The 20,381-nt window shown below is 36.3% G+C and overlaps 2 protein-coding genes across 2 annotated transcripts in view; one reads left to right on the forward strand and one right to left on the reverse strand.

Annotated features, from left to right (window-relative positions):
* Positions 1-9,334, forward strand: LOC123653682 (protein downstream neighbor of son homolog). Its single transcript, XM_045589674.1, has 10 exons — positions 1-147; positions 244-356; positions 470-668; positions 1,096-1,229; positions 1,893-2,118; positions 3,794-3,944; positions 6,856-7,079; positions 7,754-7,957; positions 8,514-8,706; positions 9,019-9,334. Exons 1-10 carry the CDS (start codon positions 67-69, stop codon positions 9,195-9,197), a joined length of 1,704 nt encoding a protein of 567 aa, XP_045445630.1. The 5' UTR covers positions 1-66; the 3' UTR covers positions 9,198-9,334.
* LOC123653683 (chromodomain-helicase-DNA-binding protein Mi-2 homolog) overlaps positions 9,326-20,381 on the reverse strand; it is a 22,603-nt gene continuing 11,547 nt past the window's right edge. Inside the window, exons 8-20 of the mRNA XM_045589677.1 lie at positions 19,567-19,713; positions 19,362-19,487; positions 18,828-19,003; positions 18,474-18,597; positions 18,183-18,332; positions 17,889-18,061; positions 17,304-17,478; positions 13,792-17,226; positions 13,357-13,551; positions 11,243-11,405; positions 10,228-10,385; positions 9,703-9,759; positions 9,326-9,603 (exon numbers count right to left, since the gene is read on the reverse strand). Coding sequence (XP_045445633.1) covers positions 9,751-9,759; positions 10,228-10,385; positions 11,243-11,405; positions 13,357-13,551; positions 13,792-17,226; positions 17,304-17,478; positions 17,889-18,061; positions 18,183-18,332; positions 18,474-18,597; positions 18,828-19,003; positions 19,362-19,487; positions 19,567-19,713 — 5,031 coding nt within the window. The 3' untranslated portion in view covers positions 9,326-9,603; positions 9,703-9,750. The remainder of the gene's footprint in view (positions 9,604-9,702; positions 9,760-10,227; positions 10,386-11,242; positions 11,406-13,356; positions 13,552-13,791; positions 17,227-17,303; positions 17,479-17,888; positions 18,062-18,182; positions 18,333-18,473; positions 18,598-18,827; positions 19,004-19,361; positions 19,488-19,566; positions 19,714-20,381) is intronic.

Raw genomic sequence — 20,381 nt, forward strand, 5'->3', positions numbered from 1 at the left:
CATATTGCTTAAATAATTGTATAATAGTTTAATCAACGTGTTATATATAACGGCATTTATTGTAATATGGATCCTCCTTCACCATGGAAAACACCAAATCAAGTAATGCAATTGCACAAGATAAAAAAACGAAAGAAAGCATTACAGGTAAGTACTATTCTGTAAAAGCAATAGTAAAACACGTTGTATAACAGCTTATTACGGTGTAAATTAAAAATCAACAATAATAGTTTTGTTTTTCAGGATCGTATGAAACAGCCAACGACATCAATCGCTGAAGAACCTGGTAATAAGCCGGTCGATCTAAATTTTTCCAGACTTATGAATGGTGATAAAAGAAAAAATCCATTTTCCAAGTAATAATTTTATAAACAATTTTCGTTTATGGAAACAACTGTTCATGCATGGTAATTATAGTTAATTTTTAAACATATTTTCCTAAATTATTAAATGAGTATTTATTTTACAGAAATAACTTAGACCAAAATAAGAAATTTAAATATGACGATACTAGTCAATTAGATCCATCGAATGATAAAACTTTATTTACGTTATTGAAGCTGCCTTCAAATGTCGTCGAGAAACCTACTTTAGAAGTTGACAAAGAGAAGCTATTAACATTTTCAAACTTATTACAAAAGTTTACAGCAGATAATTCTGTAGAAACAGTAAGTATGTTTTTATAAGAGTTGAAGATCATAGACAAATAATACTGTTCTCAAATAGTGTTGTGTTCCTGTAAGATATTACTAAGTTTGTTTTAAAACACAGTTTATTTATTATTTTCAGAAGAGTAACTGTAGAGTTTCTTGCTAATTCTTTTCTGCAGTATCTACATTCTGAATCGGTGGTAGCTTTACCTTTACAAAAATAATAATCACTTTAAAATTTTAATTTGTAAAATGACGATTCGAAAGTTCTCTTGGGGCCTATTTGAATAAAGTTGTTTTTGATTTTGATTTGATTGATGTCCTTAAACTATAGTATCCACTTGCCATCAGGCAGACCATATGCGTGTTTGCTACATTTATAGTAATAAGGAAAAAAGAAGTAATTTAGTTTTCACTAACAAAATTTTTTGGTTTAATTTTTAAGCATGTTGTTGAAAAGAACTATAAACACCTGACCATAGATTGGGCATTGAAAACCAAGCTAAGATTAATGTCAACTAAGCCTTTCCCTTGGACATCCAAATTGAAAGCCAGTGAAGAAGCATCAGGAATAACTGGGTAAATATTTTGTTGCTCTCTGCAATGATCAATTCTAGATTCTTTATTATTATTAATAATAATTTAATTCAGACATGTCCAGTGTGTGTATATTTAATATCTGTTTTTAAATTTTTCTACTTTGTACCTGAGCACGTTTACAAATATTTATCTCATAATTTATAAATTCTTATTTATTATTTATTTATTTAACAATTTATGTACACTAGGAAAGCAAAAGGAAATAGCTCTTATAAACAATGCTGGTACAAAGGCACTACTTATCCCATGATGGAATCTCTTCCAGTAGTCCTGCTACAGGAAACTTATAAAACAGTCGCAAAATTAGCGTGTACAATCTAAACATATAGATAATAAAAATATAATATAAATATATAATTCTATGTAATTTAAAATCACAATGATTTTTCATGATATACAATTTAGTTTATTACTATTAAATCTTAACAATAAACACACACAGATTACTAGTTAGTTTGAATCCCTACTCAGGAAGCTAAATTGTTCATAAACTATAAAATAATAATTTAATAATGCAGTTCTTGTCAAAATCTGGTAGTTGTATTCTTTTAGGTGTTAGTTGCTACTATTTCTACATTGACTGATGTAGAAATTGATAAATTAATTAGCCATATATTTATACTAATTGACAATAAACTCCAGATTTGTCCGATGCCTTGATACAACATCGTCGCCCACACTGGACACCTCACCCAGAGCACGATTCCATCAGACGTGCCTGTACTGGCAACACCCACATTTACCCTGGATTAACCTGTTTCCACGCTCAAATGGAAAAGTCGCCGCTACTAACTTCCTGGCCACAAATGAAGAGGCAAAAAAAGCACTATTTACTGAGTGGACAGAGAGTTTCAGATCACTATTTCAAGTGAGAGCCAATTTTATTTACTATAAGCTGGTTTTAGTCACACTGTAGCTTGTTTTGAAAAAAGCTACAGCATTATGTCATTTAATCATGTTTTGGCATAAGTTTGTTGTACGTATATATTGTACAAAGGCTACTTATAGTAATTTTGTCATAATGGTATTGTCAATTATTGAAATTATTATAGCTTTAATATTCTACAAAATCAATGAGTGAATTATCTGCTATAATGATTCATTACTTTATCAGTCAAAATTAGTTTAATTACAATGATTTACTGACACTGATTATATGTTACTACACACACACACTAAGTCTTTGTTATAAAGTGGTACTACTCACTGCAAAGACTCAATCACAATGTTGTGTTTTTTAACCGACTTCCAAAAAAAGAGGAGGTTCTCAATTCGACTGTATTTTTTTTTTTTTATGTATGTTACATCAGAACTTTTGCCCGTGTGGACCGATTTCGACAAATTTTCTTTTAATCGAAAGGTGGTGTGTGCCAATTGGTCCCATTTAAATTTATTTGAGATCTAACAACTACTTTTCGAGCTATATCTAATAATGCGTTTTTACTTGACGCTTTTTTCGTCGACCCACGTTGTATTATACCGCATAACTTTCTACTGGATGTACCGATTTTGATAATTCTTTTTTTGTTGGAAAGGAGATATCCCAAGTTTAGTACCATGATAAGGAAACCAGGATCTGATGATAGGATCCTAGATAAATCGAGGGAAACTCTTGAAAATCCGCAATAACTTTTTACTAGGTGTACCGATTTTGATAATTCTTTTTTTGTTGGAAAGAAGATATCCCTAGTTTAGTACCATGATAAGGAACCAGGATCTGATGATGGGATCCCAGAGAAATCGAGGGAACTTCTTGAAAATCCGCAATAACTTTTTATTAGGTGTACCGATTTTAATGATTTTTAATTTAATCGAAAGCCGATGTTTATCATGTGGTCACATTTAAATTTCATCGAAATCTGATAACTACTTTTTGAGTAATCTTTGATAATGCGTTGTTACTTGACTATTTTTTCGTCGATCTACGTTATATTACTCGTCGATGTAATTGAACTCGGTTTTTTTTTCGTTTGCGAGCAAACACAATTATTATTTTATTATTGTCCACACATTTTTTGCTCAGCTGCTGGTGCGTACCCTGCACTGTGCTTACATTCATGTGTAATATGTACTTAGCTCTGATACATTTAGGTAGTTATTACAGTACAATAAGTAAAATATAATGAATATCATTGTCATGTTTGAATAAGTTTCAATTGATCGATTACTTTAACTATCAAATCCACCCACTATAATGACAATGATCTACCAAGACCAATCTATCCATTATTTTATTTATTTTTATGTCACGAGGTCGGCAAACAAGCGTATGGCTCACCTGATGGTAAGGGATTACCGTAGCTTATAGACGCCTACAATACCAGAAGCATCGAAAGCGCGTAGCCGACCCAATCCCCCCCAGGAGCTCTGGTCACCTTACTCACCAACAGGAACACAATACTGCTTGAAAACAGTATTATTTAGCTGTGGTCTTCTGTAAGATCGAGGTACTACCCCAGTCGGGCTGCTCCATATTTTGAGCAAGAAATTCCCGCTGTGCCCTACCTCAGTAAGTCAGTTGCATTAAAACATCGTTTTTTCAGTTGCTGCGCGCCCTGCACTGTCCGTACTTCTACGTGTGCGCCAACTCGTTCACGTGCGTGTTCCTGGCGGCCGGGCTGGCGGGCGCGCGCGGGCCCTGCGCGCTCGTCGCGCCCACCACCTGCGGCCTGCGCCAGGCGCTGCGACAGGAGGGTGGGCCAACTGCTATGTACACCCCTACGCGACTTGTTGGCGCAGCGGTCACAGCACTGGTTTGTGGCTGTTGCGGGCTTGATCCCCACTCACGACAAACATTTGTATTGGCCATACAGACGTTTCCCGTGGTCTGGGTGTTTGTGCAGTTCTTGTGCGTCTCCTTACTATACCTCAGAGTATATTCAGCCGTCGGTCCTGGTTGTTATCATGTACTCATAGTAGGAAATATATCCGCCAATCCAGTGAGCATGGTGGATTAATCTCTGATCCTTCTCCTACATGGAGAAAGAGGCCTATGTCCAGCAGTGGGATATTACAGGCTGAAGCATAAGCGTAAATAAAATCACTCGATATCTTGTCTTCTGTCCCTTCTGTCTTGTTTCCTTGTCTTCTTCTGTGTATCTAAACAGTAGTAGTACAGATATATATATATATATATATATATATATATATATATATATATATATATATATATATATTGTATTTTTTTCTTAGATTTATAAATAGTATTTAAGTATATACAAGGTGGTCGTGACAATACGACAATAATTAATACTGAGTATAGCTAGTAACATTCTCAATTAGCCTGCAAAAATTAAATTAACTAATATCTCATAGTTTAGTCACAAAACACTTTTCTTTTTTTATAACTAAAACATCACCCCATATCTGTTATTAAGCTGTCATCATGGCCGACACAAGTTACGTATTTAAAACAATTTAAATAAAAGTTGTAAATAATGTAATTTCACTAATCGTGCTACAATTTAACGCAAAATAAACCTTATACCGTTGTTCATAAGATACTAGAATTAATATGTGGAGAGGTAATAATTGATTTGCGCTTTCTTTCTGAAATATTTCGACCGATTTCTTTCGTATTTCGCACATCGTAATTCGTAATCGTAAGTAGGTCAGTGTGTCGCCGACTGCCGTTAGCCTGTGACGTGTTAAGCTATTTGATACCTCAGCGCTCGCGCAACATTCGATCTAGTGACGCCATTGTTTATAAGTACTCAAGTATATTTTTTTGTTACTGTGAGATATTAGACGCTTGAATTAAGTGAGATTAAGTGAAGACACATTGTTTAGGATATTTATTAGGTAAACTGTGCGAAATTAGACGCTTATTTTGTGTGCAAATAGTAATATTTTTAATAAAAATGCCTCGCTATAATTATACGGCTTCAGAGTACCTACACCGATATGATATTAATTTATGGAGAATGTGACACAAACGCTGCTTTAGCGATTCGTACATATCAAGAGAGGTATGGGCATACCCGTGTTTGTCCAACAAATGGTCGAACTATTGTCAAAGCTATCCAGAGGCTTCGGGAGAATCAACCCTTAATCCCACACTCAGATTGTGCTCCTCCGCAAGTCAGAGTGAACTTGGATGAACGGATTCTAAATCATTTTACTTTAAATCCAACTACGAGCTTACGTAGAGTAGCTCGCCATTTTCGTGTGCCCCACTCAAGTGTGCACAAAATTTTGAAACTCGACAAACGTAAGCCTTTTAAATACAAAAAAGTACAGGCATTGTTAACAAGAGATATGTCTACCAGAGAAGAATTCTGTAACTCAATGTTACGAAAAAATGAAGAAATCCCCGACTTCCTCTTCAACGTAATGTGGACGGATGAAAGTACTTTTACCAAGAACGGTTTATGGAACCGTCACAACTTAAGGCACTGGAGCACTGAAAATCCGCAACTGACAAGAGACAGCTCGCATCAGTACAGATTTGCCATCAATGTGTGGGCTGGTATACACAGAAATACAATAATTGGGCCCATTTTTATTGATGGTAATTTAAATGCGGAGAAATTTTTATTATTACTCAATGAAACAGTTTCAGAGTACATGGAAGAGCTTTCTCTCGATGTATATCGACAGACGTGGTACCAATTGGATGGTGCACCTGCACACTCGGTGACTTCTGCGAGAGCACGTTTAACCGAGATGTTTGGAGAGCGATGGATCGGCCGTTATGGCCCCACGAGGTGGCCACCGAGGTCACCAGACCTCACACCACTCGATTTTTTTTTATGGGGTTACGTTAAAAATGATGTTTACGCCACGGATGTAACTGATGTGGACGACTTAAAAAATCGTATAATACGATCTTTTGATAAATTAAAAAGTATGGCAGTTAATGGTGACCTGTTATCAAAAGTGAGAAATAATATTTTACGTAGATACATTTCGTGTGTTCGAGTTCATGGTGGACATATTGAGAATTTTAAAATTTAATATCTTTTAATGTATTTTGTATGTGTTAATTATTCTGACAATCAAAAACAAATAATTGAATAATAATAGTGTCAAAGTATTGCGATGTATTGTGTTACAGCGGCGAGAGGCTACCTGCCCGCCCGCCTTTAGTCAGAGGTCAGTGAATCTAAATTACAAATGGCGTACTATGTATTTTATTAATTTACGATATTAAGTTTGTTCGAAAATTTCATTTTTTCAAAAACGGTTCAAAATATTTTCTGATAGTTTTATGATATTTCTATATACCAATACGACCTGTGTTTTCATTTATTGTCGTATGGTCGTGTACACCTTGTATATGTAATGTGTATGAATATATATCTATATATGTATGTACACCTCAATGCTGTCTAATTCTTATGTTTATGTTTTCTTTTTCGATGTAAAAATGTCTGCTACTGAGGTAACTACAGCAGAACATAAGTTTGCTTAAATTCTGAAGCAGTATAAGACATTTATAACACTCACCTAGGTAGGCTTTAATATACACAGAGTCATGTGTTCCTAGGCAACTTGATGCTTGTATTATATATATTGTGTGTGTGCTAATCAGGGCGTGCAACAGAACTCATATTATCATTGTGTATTAAAATATAAAAATAATATTTTTCTAACATCAATTTAGATGTCGAGTTCACAATGCCTCTTCGACCAGACAACAAAAGAAAATTCAACAATTCAGATGAGGATCGCGCTAAAAACAACTCATTTGATAGTTGCTACGACACCATGGACGATGGGAAGACAGAACAGGAGACAAACTGCTCGGGGGATGAGGAAGATCCTGACGAATTTCTTTCACAAATGGGTTTAGAAACGGAGGAAATAAAGAAGATTAATAACGCTCAGGTAATCTATCTTATTAAATTAAAAATGACTCGCAATAGTCCAGAATGGCTTGGCCAATTCTACTAGTATTTTTTTTTCAGTTTATTTGCACTAGAAAAAATTAGTCGTCTAACGTCCTTATGAGATGAAAAATATAAGAAAATTGCGCAATACATTGGAAAATTACACATACATCCTTCTACATCGAGAGACTATGTCCAGCCGTGGGATGTTACAGACTGAATTGTCGATCGTGACATACATATTTTTACTTTCACTAAATAACATTTCATACAACAAAAATATAATCATAATAAAGAATTTGGTCTCATGGGATAACAGATAGGAATTAATTTATTTATTATATAAATATATATAATAGTTATCGAATGATATACTTAATAATAATTTCGCCAATTTTCGTCATTTTGGCGCGAACTTGTGTCCTACCTATGTCCAACAGTGGACTGCGATAGGCTGAAGTGATGATAATAATAATAGCAAATTGCGATAAGAATAATAGTCATAACGTAGACTATACATAAAAATCTGACGCTTTTTTTTAACGTTACGGGCGTTTTTTGCCGGCTAGCCCCATAAGGAACTTCGTTCCAAAAATTAATCGAGAAACCAAAACTTGTGTCACACACCATGGACCGTAGTCCCAATAAACAATGTCCACCGGCCCTCCGCAGGCGCGCGCGGCGGCGAGCGCGGAGAGCAGCGTGGACAGCGCGGCGGCGTCGCTGCTGCTGGTGCGCGACGCGGACGCGCACGCGCTGTTCAACTTCCTGCTCAACTGCAAGGCGGCCGTGAGCGCGGCGGGCCCGCTGGCCGGCGTGCCGCCCACGCTGCTCGCGCCCACCGCCTTCCACGGCGGCACGCTGCACTCGCTCAAGGTCAGGTCAGCCTCCGCCCACGGCCTAGTGGGTTACATCGGTGACTTGGCGGCAGTCCCGGCTAAAGCTGTTTATTCCACGGCGGCAGGCTGCACACTCTCGAGATCGGCTCTCGACCACAGCTTGTTTTTATGTACTTTAATGGTGGAAAACAAGTTTACGGTTCTGCCTGATAGTAAGCTCAATCAGTAGCTTATAGCCATGAGCATCGCAAGCGCGATTCCGACCATAGGGACACCCATCGACTCACTCTTTCGACTCGGTCTACCCATACTCACCACAGGAACTCGACACTACTTGAGAAAAGTATTGTCGATTGAAGTTTGAGATAATGCCCTTGTCGTGCAAGCAGCATAAGAATAGTAGTGACTTTTTATAACATCATCATAATGTACTATTATAAACTTTATAGTCTCATGTATTTTTATATTATTTTGCTATTATTGTATGTAATACTTACTACTTAATAATTTAAGTTCCTTTTAAAGTAAATGTTATCTGGTGATAAACCTTAAAAAAATTACACACCTCTCACTTAGATTGTTTATTTTCTTAGGTCAGAGAAAACGTTATATTTTCGGAAAACAAGAAATATTATTCTATAGAAATGAAAGGACCGATTCTCCCCACGACGGTACATTCGTTGTTCAACGTTTTGAAAACGAGTACATCGGCTCAATTCAGCGCAACCTTTGCTCATCATCAGCCAACGTTGGCTTTTTCATGGGCCTTAAAAAAAATGGCGGAAGGTTTGTGAACAAAGTCTCTAAATTTATTAAGATTATTTTGAGTATATATAGGCAGAAGTACAGACGTCATTTGACGTCATTTGACGTAATTCGTAGCTAACAAATATCAATTTCATTAGAAATCTGCATTAGTAAAATAACAATTTCGTAATAAATCAGCTAAATTAAAGAGGTTACTAATTTGCAAAACAATCATATTGCTCAATGTGCGTTAACCCGTACATAATGTATTTATAGAATTGTTTTCAATGTGAAAAAAAAAATCAAAATTTTAAGTACACTTATTAATTTTTAACATTATTTGTTTTGCAGAGGAGGCATCAAGTGAAAAAGATCCCAACCACTTTACCAAAGCTTTTGATAAGGAAAATTTGTCAGACTGTGGCATTAACGAAGATATGTTACAGCTATTTTGTTCCGCGGATCCGAATATAATGAAATCTTTAGACAGTGTTAAATATAATTCTGAAGACAATACTTTTACGTGGTGACATTTGAATTTATTTTGTAATTAGTACCTGTTTTAATTATTTAATGTGTGATAATTATAATGTTGAATCATGAAGTTGAATGAAATATTTTTGTATTTCGTTGTTTTTAAGAATAAAATAAAACAAGATTTACGTAATTGTATGATTTATTAAATTTTCATTTTTGGTAAAATAAAAATAAAGATTTTATAAGTCCACAATCACTTACGCAATAAAACAAGATTCATACAGATCAAGATGAAATAAATAATATTGTGAGAGTTCTGCTCTAGTATGACGTAATATTATGTTACCTAACATAACTGCACTAATCACTAATTTTATCACTTCAAACCCAAGGTGCAACAGGAATCTTGGAAAGCTTAAACCTATATTATTCAACTAAGCGCGATGCCGAAATCGCTCACTGAAACAAAAGAAAAATCTTTTATTTTCTATTATAAAATAAAATAATAACAATAAAGATACAAACCATCGTAGCTGTAATAAAAGATACAAATCTTACCTGTATGATTTTGCCAACTTGTCATTATGATTTAATATTACCGCAGACTTATGATTTCTGGAAATAAAAATTTTTATTATAATACACGTTTAACACCAAACTTACTAATAATAACTAAAATATACATGGAAATATTACTATACACGTATTACACTCAATGTAAGACAAGAGCGGACCAACCGAGGGTTTAGTTACACCTAGAAAGGCCACTTGTAACTTGTATAACATGACACTTCAACAACAACAAAACCAAATCCATCTAAATATCGATATAGAATTATATTAAGCTGACACATTTACAGTAGGTTCTGGCACAAACATAATTTAATAATGAGCCATTTACTATATTATACAACTAACAGTTAGCTTCAATAAAACAATTTTAATTATATACTGGAATAGCACGAAAATATTTGTCAAAAGCATAAGTTCCGTTGCGTGCAATTACTAATCTGTATCGCACACCTATCCCGACAAATGAGCACTATATGAACGCGATGTACGTGCTAGCTTCAATTATTTTACCTGTTGCGTACGTACATTAGACGAGGGCGTGGCGGGCTGGCCGGGCACGGAGTACTGCGGGCGGAAGTTGGTGAAGTTGGCAGCCGCCGCCGCTGCAGGAGAGAAGCCCGGCAGCGTACCTCCCGCTCCGAAACCCGCTGGGAACTGCGCCATTTGAGCTGGAGAGATAAACAAGCGGTTACCATAGAGCTGGTTGTACCTGCTCTTAAATTAATCTATATATACATTTATAAGCGAAAGGTCACTCATCACGAAATCTCCGAAATTATAACACCTACAAACTTGAAATTTGGCAGGTAGGCTCCCTATAAGACGTAAACATCCGCTAAGAACGGATTTTACGAAACTCGACGCCTAAGGGGGTAAAACGGGGGTTGGAAGTTTGTATAAAAGTCCTATGTTTTTGAAGTAAGAGTTGAAAATTTAAAATGTATGCTCTATAGATGGTGAGAAGTTATCCGTATAATGTATCTTTAGAAATCAACTCCCTTTTGGAGTTAAAACGGGGGATGGTAGGTTGACTCACTCATCACGAAATTTCCGAAATTATAACAGCTATAAACTTGAAATTTGTTTATTTGTTTTGCAATAATTTTACCAATATAGTATCGTTAAATATTTGAACATAAAATGAATTTTCCTTTCCTCTATGGCTTATTAACATTGTTCATTCATTTGTTCTGTGTCACTTCACTAAGCTTACAATATTACTCTATTGTCTGTGGTTGGAAGTACACCATATTTGTTAACTAAATAAGACCCTAACAAAAAAATAGAATAGAATATATATATAGAATAATAGAATATATATATATATATAAATTATACATATATAAATACAAATATTAAACCCAGATTCAGGAAGGAATCGGACCCGCAACCCGTTTTTTTTTTTTTCATGAAAATAAACCATAACTACGACATATCGACTGTGACGTACAACGATAAATAAGTAATGACGAAGAAAAAATCGAATCACCACCAACCAGTTGGTAAAAGCTAAGTACGCGTTTACCTGCGGGCACGGGGTTGCCAGCGGTGGCGGCGAGGCGCGACAGAATGGAGCGCTCCGACATCTGCAGGCGCTGCGCCACGGGCGGGATGCGCGCCAGCGTGGCCGGCAGCCGCGACACGTCCGACTTCATGTCCGACAGCAGCTCCTCCAGCTGGTTCAGCACCTGCGCCACATGGGATAAGTACATACATAAACCAAAAAAACAACATAAAGCCATAGATCAAGTAAAAATAATAGATAACGCACGTAGAACAAAAAAGTGAAGCCACTTTTTTAAATATGTGTGAGTGAGTGAAGTGTGGACACTTTTTAAAAAAAGTCCCTGAAAATGTTATTAAATGGGATTAAACACAATTAATTTAATATAGGTAAAATGGGTATGCGAAAATAAAAATCTGTTAATAGTTTTAAATATATTTACTCCTTTTTTTGCTTCAAATTGTTAAATAAATCTATTGCAGCCATGTTTTGATTTAATGAATTATATAAATCCGTGTCAATGAAAATTGCGTTTTTAAGTAATTGATGATTCCTCTGAAGGGCAGGTTCCTGTTTTAAAGACGTCTAATTCTTTGCTGTAATGATTTAATTTTTTTTACATTTTTTTAAAATAAAGTTCCTGATTTTTTAACTTTTCTCTTAGTTTATGTTTTGTTGTTTGGTGTATCAAAGATTGAATCTTGGTTAACGACTAATTTTAGACTCATCCGGTAGGTCCTAGAACAAAAAAATTCAACATTAAAATACCTAGTAGTAAGTAGTAATATATACGTGATGGTACTCTGCGAAGTCCACGTTTGTACCGTACATGTCAGCTTTATCAAAAAGGTTTGAACAAACCACACTAGATAAGGATGGCTGTCGTTGTAGTTCATTTCAGCTCAGTCACACAGCAGCTACCTATTCTATCTATCTCCTATTAAAATATTCGTTGGAAAACTAAAATCATGATATTTAGTAGTAAAATATGAGTAGTTAATTCACAAATTTAAACAGACACAAACGAGTTAAAAATTCATATTGACTTCAATTTAGGTAAAACATAAAATTACACGATAAAAAAAACAATAATGATGTCCACTTTCTACTTAATTATTTTTCTATGATTGCCTACAATTTACTTACCCGCATTTTGGGCTAATGGAAATAAGAATTACTGGTAGCACTCCCTTGGTACGTCATTTCGGGGCATAGAAATTATAAGTTCCGAATAACCTCAATATTATTTTGGAATAACAAAAAATATAAAGTTTTGTATGTACTTACGTGTGGAACGATATTTCTTCAGACTTTTTGTTCACTTTGATATTGTTTTTGCACCATTTAATTACATAAGAACGGCATTTTGAAGGCAAAGTTACTGTACGAGGCCCCGTGAGATACTAACGAAAATGAGCGTAGTTTGATGCATATGTGTGCGTGAGCGCGTGTGTTTACTTGAAGGAGCCGAGTTTTGTGGCTTCAGTAACAACAAAGGCCGCGCATTATCTACTTTTTTTTACTTCATCTATGCATAAAGCAAAATATGTATATTCTATAACATACGGGGGCGGATTTAGGAGGCATCCCTGGCTTCAGCTCCAGGGTCCCCACAATAAACTGCAAAACTTTCTTCGAATTCCGATGTACGTTTCCGATAAGTAAACAATTTTACCTTTGACTTTTTTTTTTTTTTTTGCTATTTTACATTAACCTATAGTATTACTGTGTATGAACATGATTGTATTGCTCTTAAATATAATATAAAAAATACTTTATCTATTAAAAAACTCGAGTTAAAAAATATTTTCCATTTTATTTGAAAAATAATTTGAGGGCAGGGGCGCCACTCCATTGTTGCCCATGGCGTCCAGACCTCAAAATCCAGATAATAGAGAGAGAATCCAGAAAATATATAATATACTAGCTGACACGGCAAACGTTCTGCCATATTGATAGACACCACTACGTCTATTCTGACACCAACCAAATCAAAATTTTAATCAAATTATTTAGGAGTTCTTTAACAAATACTGTGACGTGAGATTTTTATATCATAGAAGATTATAGGCGAAAAATTATGGCATCTGTTTTTTGGCATTAGAAATAACTAAGCTTTGATTTTTTTGGTTTACCTTGTGGAGAACAGCGTTAGCGGGTTTGTTGCCGGCCAACGACTCCTTGCTAAGATGCTGGTGTGACTCAGCGAGACACTCCACCTCGGCGAAGCGTGCGTTCAGCGACATGGCGGGGTGGTTCGGGTCCTGAGTTAGATTCAGGTATGCGGCACGTCGCAACTGCTCCTCGATGACAAGAGCTTGTTCCAGAAGCTAATGGTAGACAATAAATACGAATGTTAAAATGAAAAGTAAAAAAAAAATATATATGATACTATTCACTTGTTAGATCGATTAATTTGAAATCATACATGATATAATAATTGCTAGTCAACACCTGTATATTAATGAACTTTTATTGAGATAGGGTGAATCTCATTGAAATTGGATGTATTGAAAATACAAATTAAAAATATACATTGATTTAAATAAAATATAAGTTATTAATTTTACCTTAAATCTTCGTGCCAAGAACTTGTTCTTTATTTCGAGGAAGTTGCCCTTGCCGACATCCATTTTGAACGGCTCGTTTATAATGGCGAATCGCAAGTCATTCTGAATATCCTGCCAGCGGCCGTAGCCGTGCGTGACGATGCCAGCCAGCAGCCAGTAGTCGTGTCGCCGGTGCCAGATCTCGTACTCACGGCCGGGCGCGGCTGCTCGCTCCTCGTTCAGCCATAGAGTGTGTAACTCAGTGAAACCACCGTCGGCAATGTTGAACATAAACTTGCGCCGTTCCACTTTGAGATCCTCTTCCTCTTTAACGAGTACAACGTCGTCATCCTCATCATCTTTTTTCTCTTCTTTGTTAGGTTTCTCTGAAGCCTCCGATTCAGCTTTATCACTCTTCGCGTCCTCCTTCTTATCTGAATCTTCTTTAGGTTCCTCCTTAACCTTTTCATCCTTTTCTTCCTTTTTCTCTGATTTATCTTCATCCTTCGGTTCTTCGTCCACAGACATTCGCCTTTCGTCTTTCACTTCTTCTTTTATATCCTTTATGGCTTCCTTCTCATCCGATTTATCCTTTTCTTCTTTAATATCACTTATATCCATAGGTTCTTCCTTGTCTTTGCTGTCCTTGGAGTCAGACTTTTCATCTTTGGCTTCTTCTTTCTCGTCTTTGTCGGATCCGCTAGGTGTAGGGGCTTGTCCAGACGCTTGAGTCACTTGTGTAGGCGCTGGCGAGGGTGCCGCCGAAGTTATAGGAGTCGCTGTAGAAGGAGCGGGGCTCGGGGCGGCGCTCTCTGCACCGGCTATCTTTACAGGTTCCACCGGCTTACGAATTAGCTCGGGCATGCTGTAATATCCATTAATATGTTCGAATTCTTGTACTTTCTTTCTTATCAAACTCATAACACCAATACGAGTTAACACATGTTGTCTTGATAACCCTTCTCTAGGAACACCGTCGGCGAATGTTTCAGCATTATCTGCACCCGGTTCGCACAAATGTCGCATAAATAGAGAAACATAAGCTTTAAAATTACGTTCTGATTTTCCCCTAAGATCCCTTACTAGCCATTGTGAGTTAAAAGCATCCTGGGGTGGCATACCATATCGCATAATAGCATTGAGGAATGATTTTCTTTGTCGGGCGTTAAAGCCGAGTACTTCCATGTTGCCACCGACCCGTGCGAGCAGTGGTGGTAGTGGCCTATCTCTCTCTTCACGTCTTTCAAGTCGGCGCTTGCTGCGACGGCTCAGTATATCACCATTATCATTCTTTTCATCGAAATCGTCATCTTCTTTGTCATCTTCACTACCTTGAGAGAAATCAGAATTAAAATCAGATCCATTATCTTGCCAAGTCGTGTCTTCTCTATTTTCTGTCTGTGCGACACTACCGTCGTTGTAATTGACTTGTTTTCTAACTCTTTTACCCTTGCCAAGTGTTCTTGCTTGATCTTCTTGATGCTGTTCATAGTGATGCCTAAGTAACTTGATCCAATAAGCTGGATCAGTATTTTCAGCTTCCTGCTTAATAATCTCAGTATCAACTTCTTCTTCGCCATCTCCTTCTTTGGTCGAGTAACTAGCCACCTTAAAGGAGCTAAGGTATTCATTAGCCCATGACTCTTTTTGTTCTATACCTTCTTTAGAACGATCTAATAATTCTCCTACGGCTCTGTCGTCGTAGTGAATGGCTTCTTCTTTACCTTCTTCTTCCTTAAAGAGCTCTTCGGTACCAAATCTTAAAATATCGTCTAATTCCTGTTTAGTAAAATTAGCACCTTTTCCACCCATTCCGGGGCGCACAACCAAGTGAGTTAACATCATTTTTCTCTTAGCTACTTGTGTAACTCTCTCTTCGACACTGTTACGCGTTACAAATCGATAAATCATGACCTTATTGGCTTGACCGATACGATGGGCTCGCGAGAAGGCCTGAATATCATTATGTGGATTCCAATCAGAATCATAGATGATAACTGTATCAGCAGTAGCTAAATTAATACCCAAACCACCAGCTCTAGTTGATAATAGGAAAACAAACTGCTGGGCTCCAGGTGCATTAAACCTATCAATGGCTTCCTGTCTTATTGTACCGGTTATACCACCATCAATTCTTTCATATTTATACCCTTCGCCTTCTAAGAAGTCTTCAAGAATATCTAACATTTTTGTCATCTGTGAAAAAATAAGAACCCTATGTCCTTGCTCTTTAAGTTGTTTCAACATCTTGGACATAAGAACCAGTTTACCCGATGCTTTTATTAACGCTTGTGTGTCATAGTTGCCATGAGGGCCAAGTGGTGCTTCTTCAGCCGCAACAGGGAACAAATATGGATGATTACAACATTTTTTTAAGTCCATCATCACATTGAGTAAAGATACAGTCTGACCACCACTCTTTGGATTCAGAGCTTCATAATTTCTTGTCAAAATGTACTTATAATATTTCTTCTGCATAGGCGAGAGCTCAACACGAACAATGAACTCCGATTTTGCAGGCATATTCTTTAATACATCGGCCTTTAGACGCCGCAACATATGAGGACCCAACATTTCATGGAGCCTCTTTACTTGCTCTTCCTTTGAAACATCTGCGAATTCATTTTGAAAAGCAGCTAAATCATTAAACTTATCCTTATTCAAGAAATTTAAAAGGTGGAACAATTCTTCTAAATTGTTCTGTAAAGGAGTTCCTGTCAGCAAAAGTTTGTAGTTAATGTGGTATCCAGCAAGAAGCCTGAAGAACTTTGACTGATTACTTTTTAGCCTATGAGCTTCGTCAACAACAAGAACAGCCCAATCAATGGAACCCAAGCAAGTAGAGTCAATTGAAATCAGTTCATAAGATGTTAAAAGTACATTGAACTTTACTTGAGATTTAATTTTCGAAGGTCTTCCTCCTCTATTCGCGCCATCATCGAAAGTAAGTTCATTTTCACGTATAACTGCCCTAGAATCTTTGTCACCGACATAAGTAATGCAATATAGATCAGGAGCCCACAACTCAAATTCTCTCTCCCAGTTTATAATTGTTGAGAGTGGAACAGAAACAAGGAAGGGTCCTTTACAATGACCCTCTTTGAATAGTGAATAAAGGAACGTAACAGTTTGAATGGTTTTTCCAAGACCCATCTCGTCTGCAAGAATAGTGTCGATTCCTTGTCCCCACGAGTATCGTAACCAGTTAAGACCTTCCAATTGGTAAGGATGAAGTTGCATTCCAGTTTCATAAACAAATGGTGGCTGATCCTCATACTTTTTATTGAGGTTGGTCGTTGGACGATCGGGAGGTGGATTATACTTCCTCCCTTTGACCTGAAGTCCACTGCTGCTTTCGTCTTCATCAATATTATCTTTGTTTTTACTTTTGCGACCAGCTTTCTTGCCTTTGCTGCCTTTAGTTTTACCTTCCGATGTTATAAAAGCTCGCATATCCTAAAATAACAAAAGTTTAATATAACATTTTCTCTTATAAATTTTAATGTAAAAATTTTATATTAGTTAGTGTTTACCTGATAATATTCAATAGCAGACTTAAGCCCAGCAATATCTTCATGTTCAGATTCCCATGTTGCCTGATCATATGATAAGTCTCTCCATTTCACCAAGAAATATGTGGTACCATCACGCGACGTACGATGATTTATTACCCTATGCACTATCAACCACTCAGGTTTTACGCCATATCTAAAATATGATTTTGTATTAATACTTCATGTTCTCTCACAAATACTTAAACAATACTAATATAATTTATGAGAAAATAATAAATAAATAATATATAATATCCCTGGTGTGTGGTTACGGCAGTAAAGAATATAGCCACCCCTAGGGACATGGTATCGAATACAAAGTATCGATACTCCTAGGTATTGAGTACAAATACAAAAGTACTCAATACCTAGACATATTGATCTTCTATGGCTTCCAAAAAATAAAGTCGTTGCTTCAAATTCTCATACATGGTGACTATGGGCACAACACATGAGTTCACGCCATTTACGGCGCGAACTTGGGGAGGCCTATGTCCAGCAGTGGACTGCTGTGGCTGAAGTGATGATGATGATATAATATCCTAGTTATAAATATTTTATTACCTGTAATACTTTTCCTCCAACATTTTTTCATCAGAGTCCTGCTCTTGACCGTGTTTGTTTTTAATACGCTTACGTCCTTCACGTTCCTCTAACGGTTCTTCCAACTTTGGTGGCTCCTCTGGATCCGATTTGCGCATATAGTAGCGGTACATCAATGGATGGAATACATCCAGCTAGAAATAACACAACATATTGATTGAATAGCTTCAGACTTTAGTTTAGATATGTTGATTGGTATCAAATACTTTGGTGGTCACAAAATGCTTAAAATTATTATTATACTTTTTAACATACCTGAATTTCTGATATCCAACTGCAATGCCAATAAGATCGCTCATGCCACTTGACAAAGAACTCTCTTGAGCGCGGTGCCTTTGATTTCGCCGGCTGTTCTTTCCACCGCCACGTGAGGATCTTTGCCACTTTACCATCGAGTGGTGGGCACTATGAAATATTACCATCAAAATTAGTTAATAGTCTATAAAAACTGTTAGGCTTCTTGAATTTAAAATAAAATAAAAGAGAGAGCAACGTTCTTTCTACATAAATTGATAAAAGACAGTAAACATTTTAATATAAACTCACACTACATCGAGGACATTTCCATACTCCATCTGGTACTTCATCCAAAGGTGGATTAAGACAGAAACGATGGTAGGCTGAAGGGCAGGTATCACAACACAACAGCTCTCCTCCATCTTTACAAATTCTGTCAAGATAAAAGTACATTCATAAATCACATATTCATATCATTGTTAGTTAGCTTAAATGTGCTTATCTCAAGACAGAATAATTTTCTATTTTTTCACCCAATTTCATAATACATTTATCATTTTTTGAGAATGGTTATAAACTGTAGAAGATCATGATACAGTAGCGGAACTATGATATAAATGAATAAGAATTTTAGTTTAAAATTTTTTCAAAAGTGCTGACTACCTGCAGAACTCCTGATGCTCATCATCTTCTTCTTGATCCTGGTTGCCTTCGGCTTCGCAGTGGGTACATGACCAGCGTCCCTCTGGTGTCTCTTCTAATTCAGGTTCCAGACACACCAAATGGTAAGCTCGGGGACATGTGTCGCAAAGGATAATCTCACCTCCTTGTTGACAGACCTGAAAACATTTAAAGCAAATGGTTCATAAACCACACATATTTGCTCTAAATATTGGTCATTAATTTACATTTTCGAGTTTTAACATAATATAACAACAATACACTTTATTGTATACCAAAAACAAATAATACATATCAGATTGATTTTAGAAAAGCGATCTCTTCCAGGCAACTTAGAGGCAAAGGACATGGTATTATGTCGATGTAGGTGTGTAAATTGTGATATACCAATAGAAGTGAGACATAAATGTCTAAACATATTTACGAAAACACATATACACATATAAATTTATACATAAATACATATCTATATATATAATTTTATTCAATTAAGTAAGTTTAAATGTGAAAACCCACCTCACAATAATCCTGATGCTCCTGCTCTCCCTCAGCACCATCGGGAAACTTGTTGGTTGTCTTCAATTTCTTCTTTTTCTTGCTCTTATTACCAATTTTGGTCTTAGCTTTTTTCTTTGGTTGTTGCTGCATAAAAAGTTTTTGATGTTAGTGTATAATAACAGATTGTGTAAACATTACAATTACTGCTTTTTATTGTATTTACGGGTACATTAGGATCGTCCTCCTTCTGCTGCGTACTTTCTTCAGTGTTGCTTGTCGCTGGTTTAGGTTCTTCAGCCTCAGCCAACATCTGTTCAAACTCGGCATCTGAATCAGTATTAGCACCTGGACTTCCTTCTTGATCTTCTTCCTGCAAATAATCATTATACTTGTTGAATATAATGCTGAGTATTTACAAAAATTATCATATTAAATTACTAGTGGCTGTCAATAGTAACAGTCACCTAGCCCATTGATGCGGTTTGCAGTGAGAGTGCTTTCAGTTCCTCGAGATGTGAATATGATTATCACCCTAAGGTCATATGCATTATAAATATATGTATATTTATGGAAAGTATATGTTTTTAACAACAACAACATGATGACACAATGACAAAGTGGCAACAATAATCAAAAGTAATGAGATTAACATCTATGCAACTGAATTAGACATATGAAGCCTGAATTTCGCCTATTAGAACCAATCCCTTCGAGTAGTAATTATGCAATAACTAGCGACCCGCTCCGGCTTCGCACGGGTATAAAATATAATTATAGCCTATGTCATTCACTGAAAAAATGATTAAAATCGATCCAGTAGTTTTGATTTACTGCCCGTGACCCGCACGCGTTAACTTAGAGTAAAAGCCGGCCGGAACCGCCGCAAACGCTACGTACCGCGATTTTTAAATCTGTAATATCTTCGAAAATATTCATTTAAATCATTTGCTGTAAAGGGCCATATAGATCTATATTAAATAAAAAATATATTTAAGGTATTTAATTGGATAAGGATTAATGCTGTATTGGTTAAAATCG

This window comes from Melitaea cinxia, chromosome 5 (assembly GCF_905220565.1).
Source record: "Melitaea cinxia chromosome 5, ilMelCinx1.1, whole genome shotgun sequence".
NCBI classification, from domain to species: Eukaryota; Metazoa; Arthropoda; class Insecta; order Lepidoptera; family Nymphalidae; genus Melitaea; species Melitaea cinxia.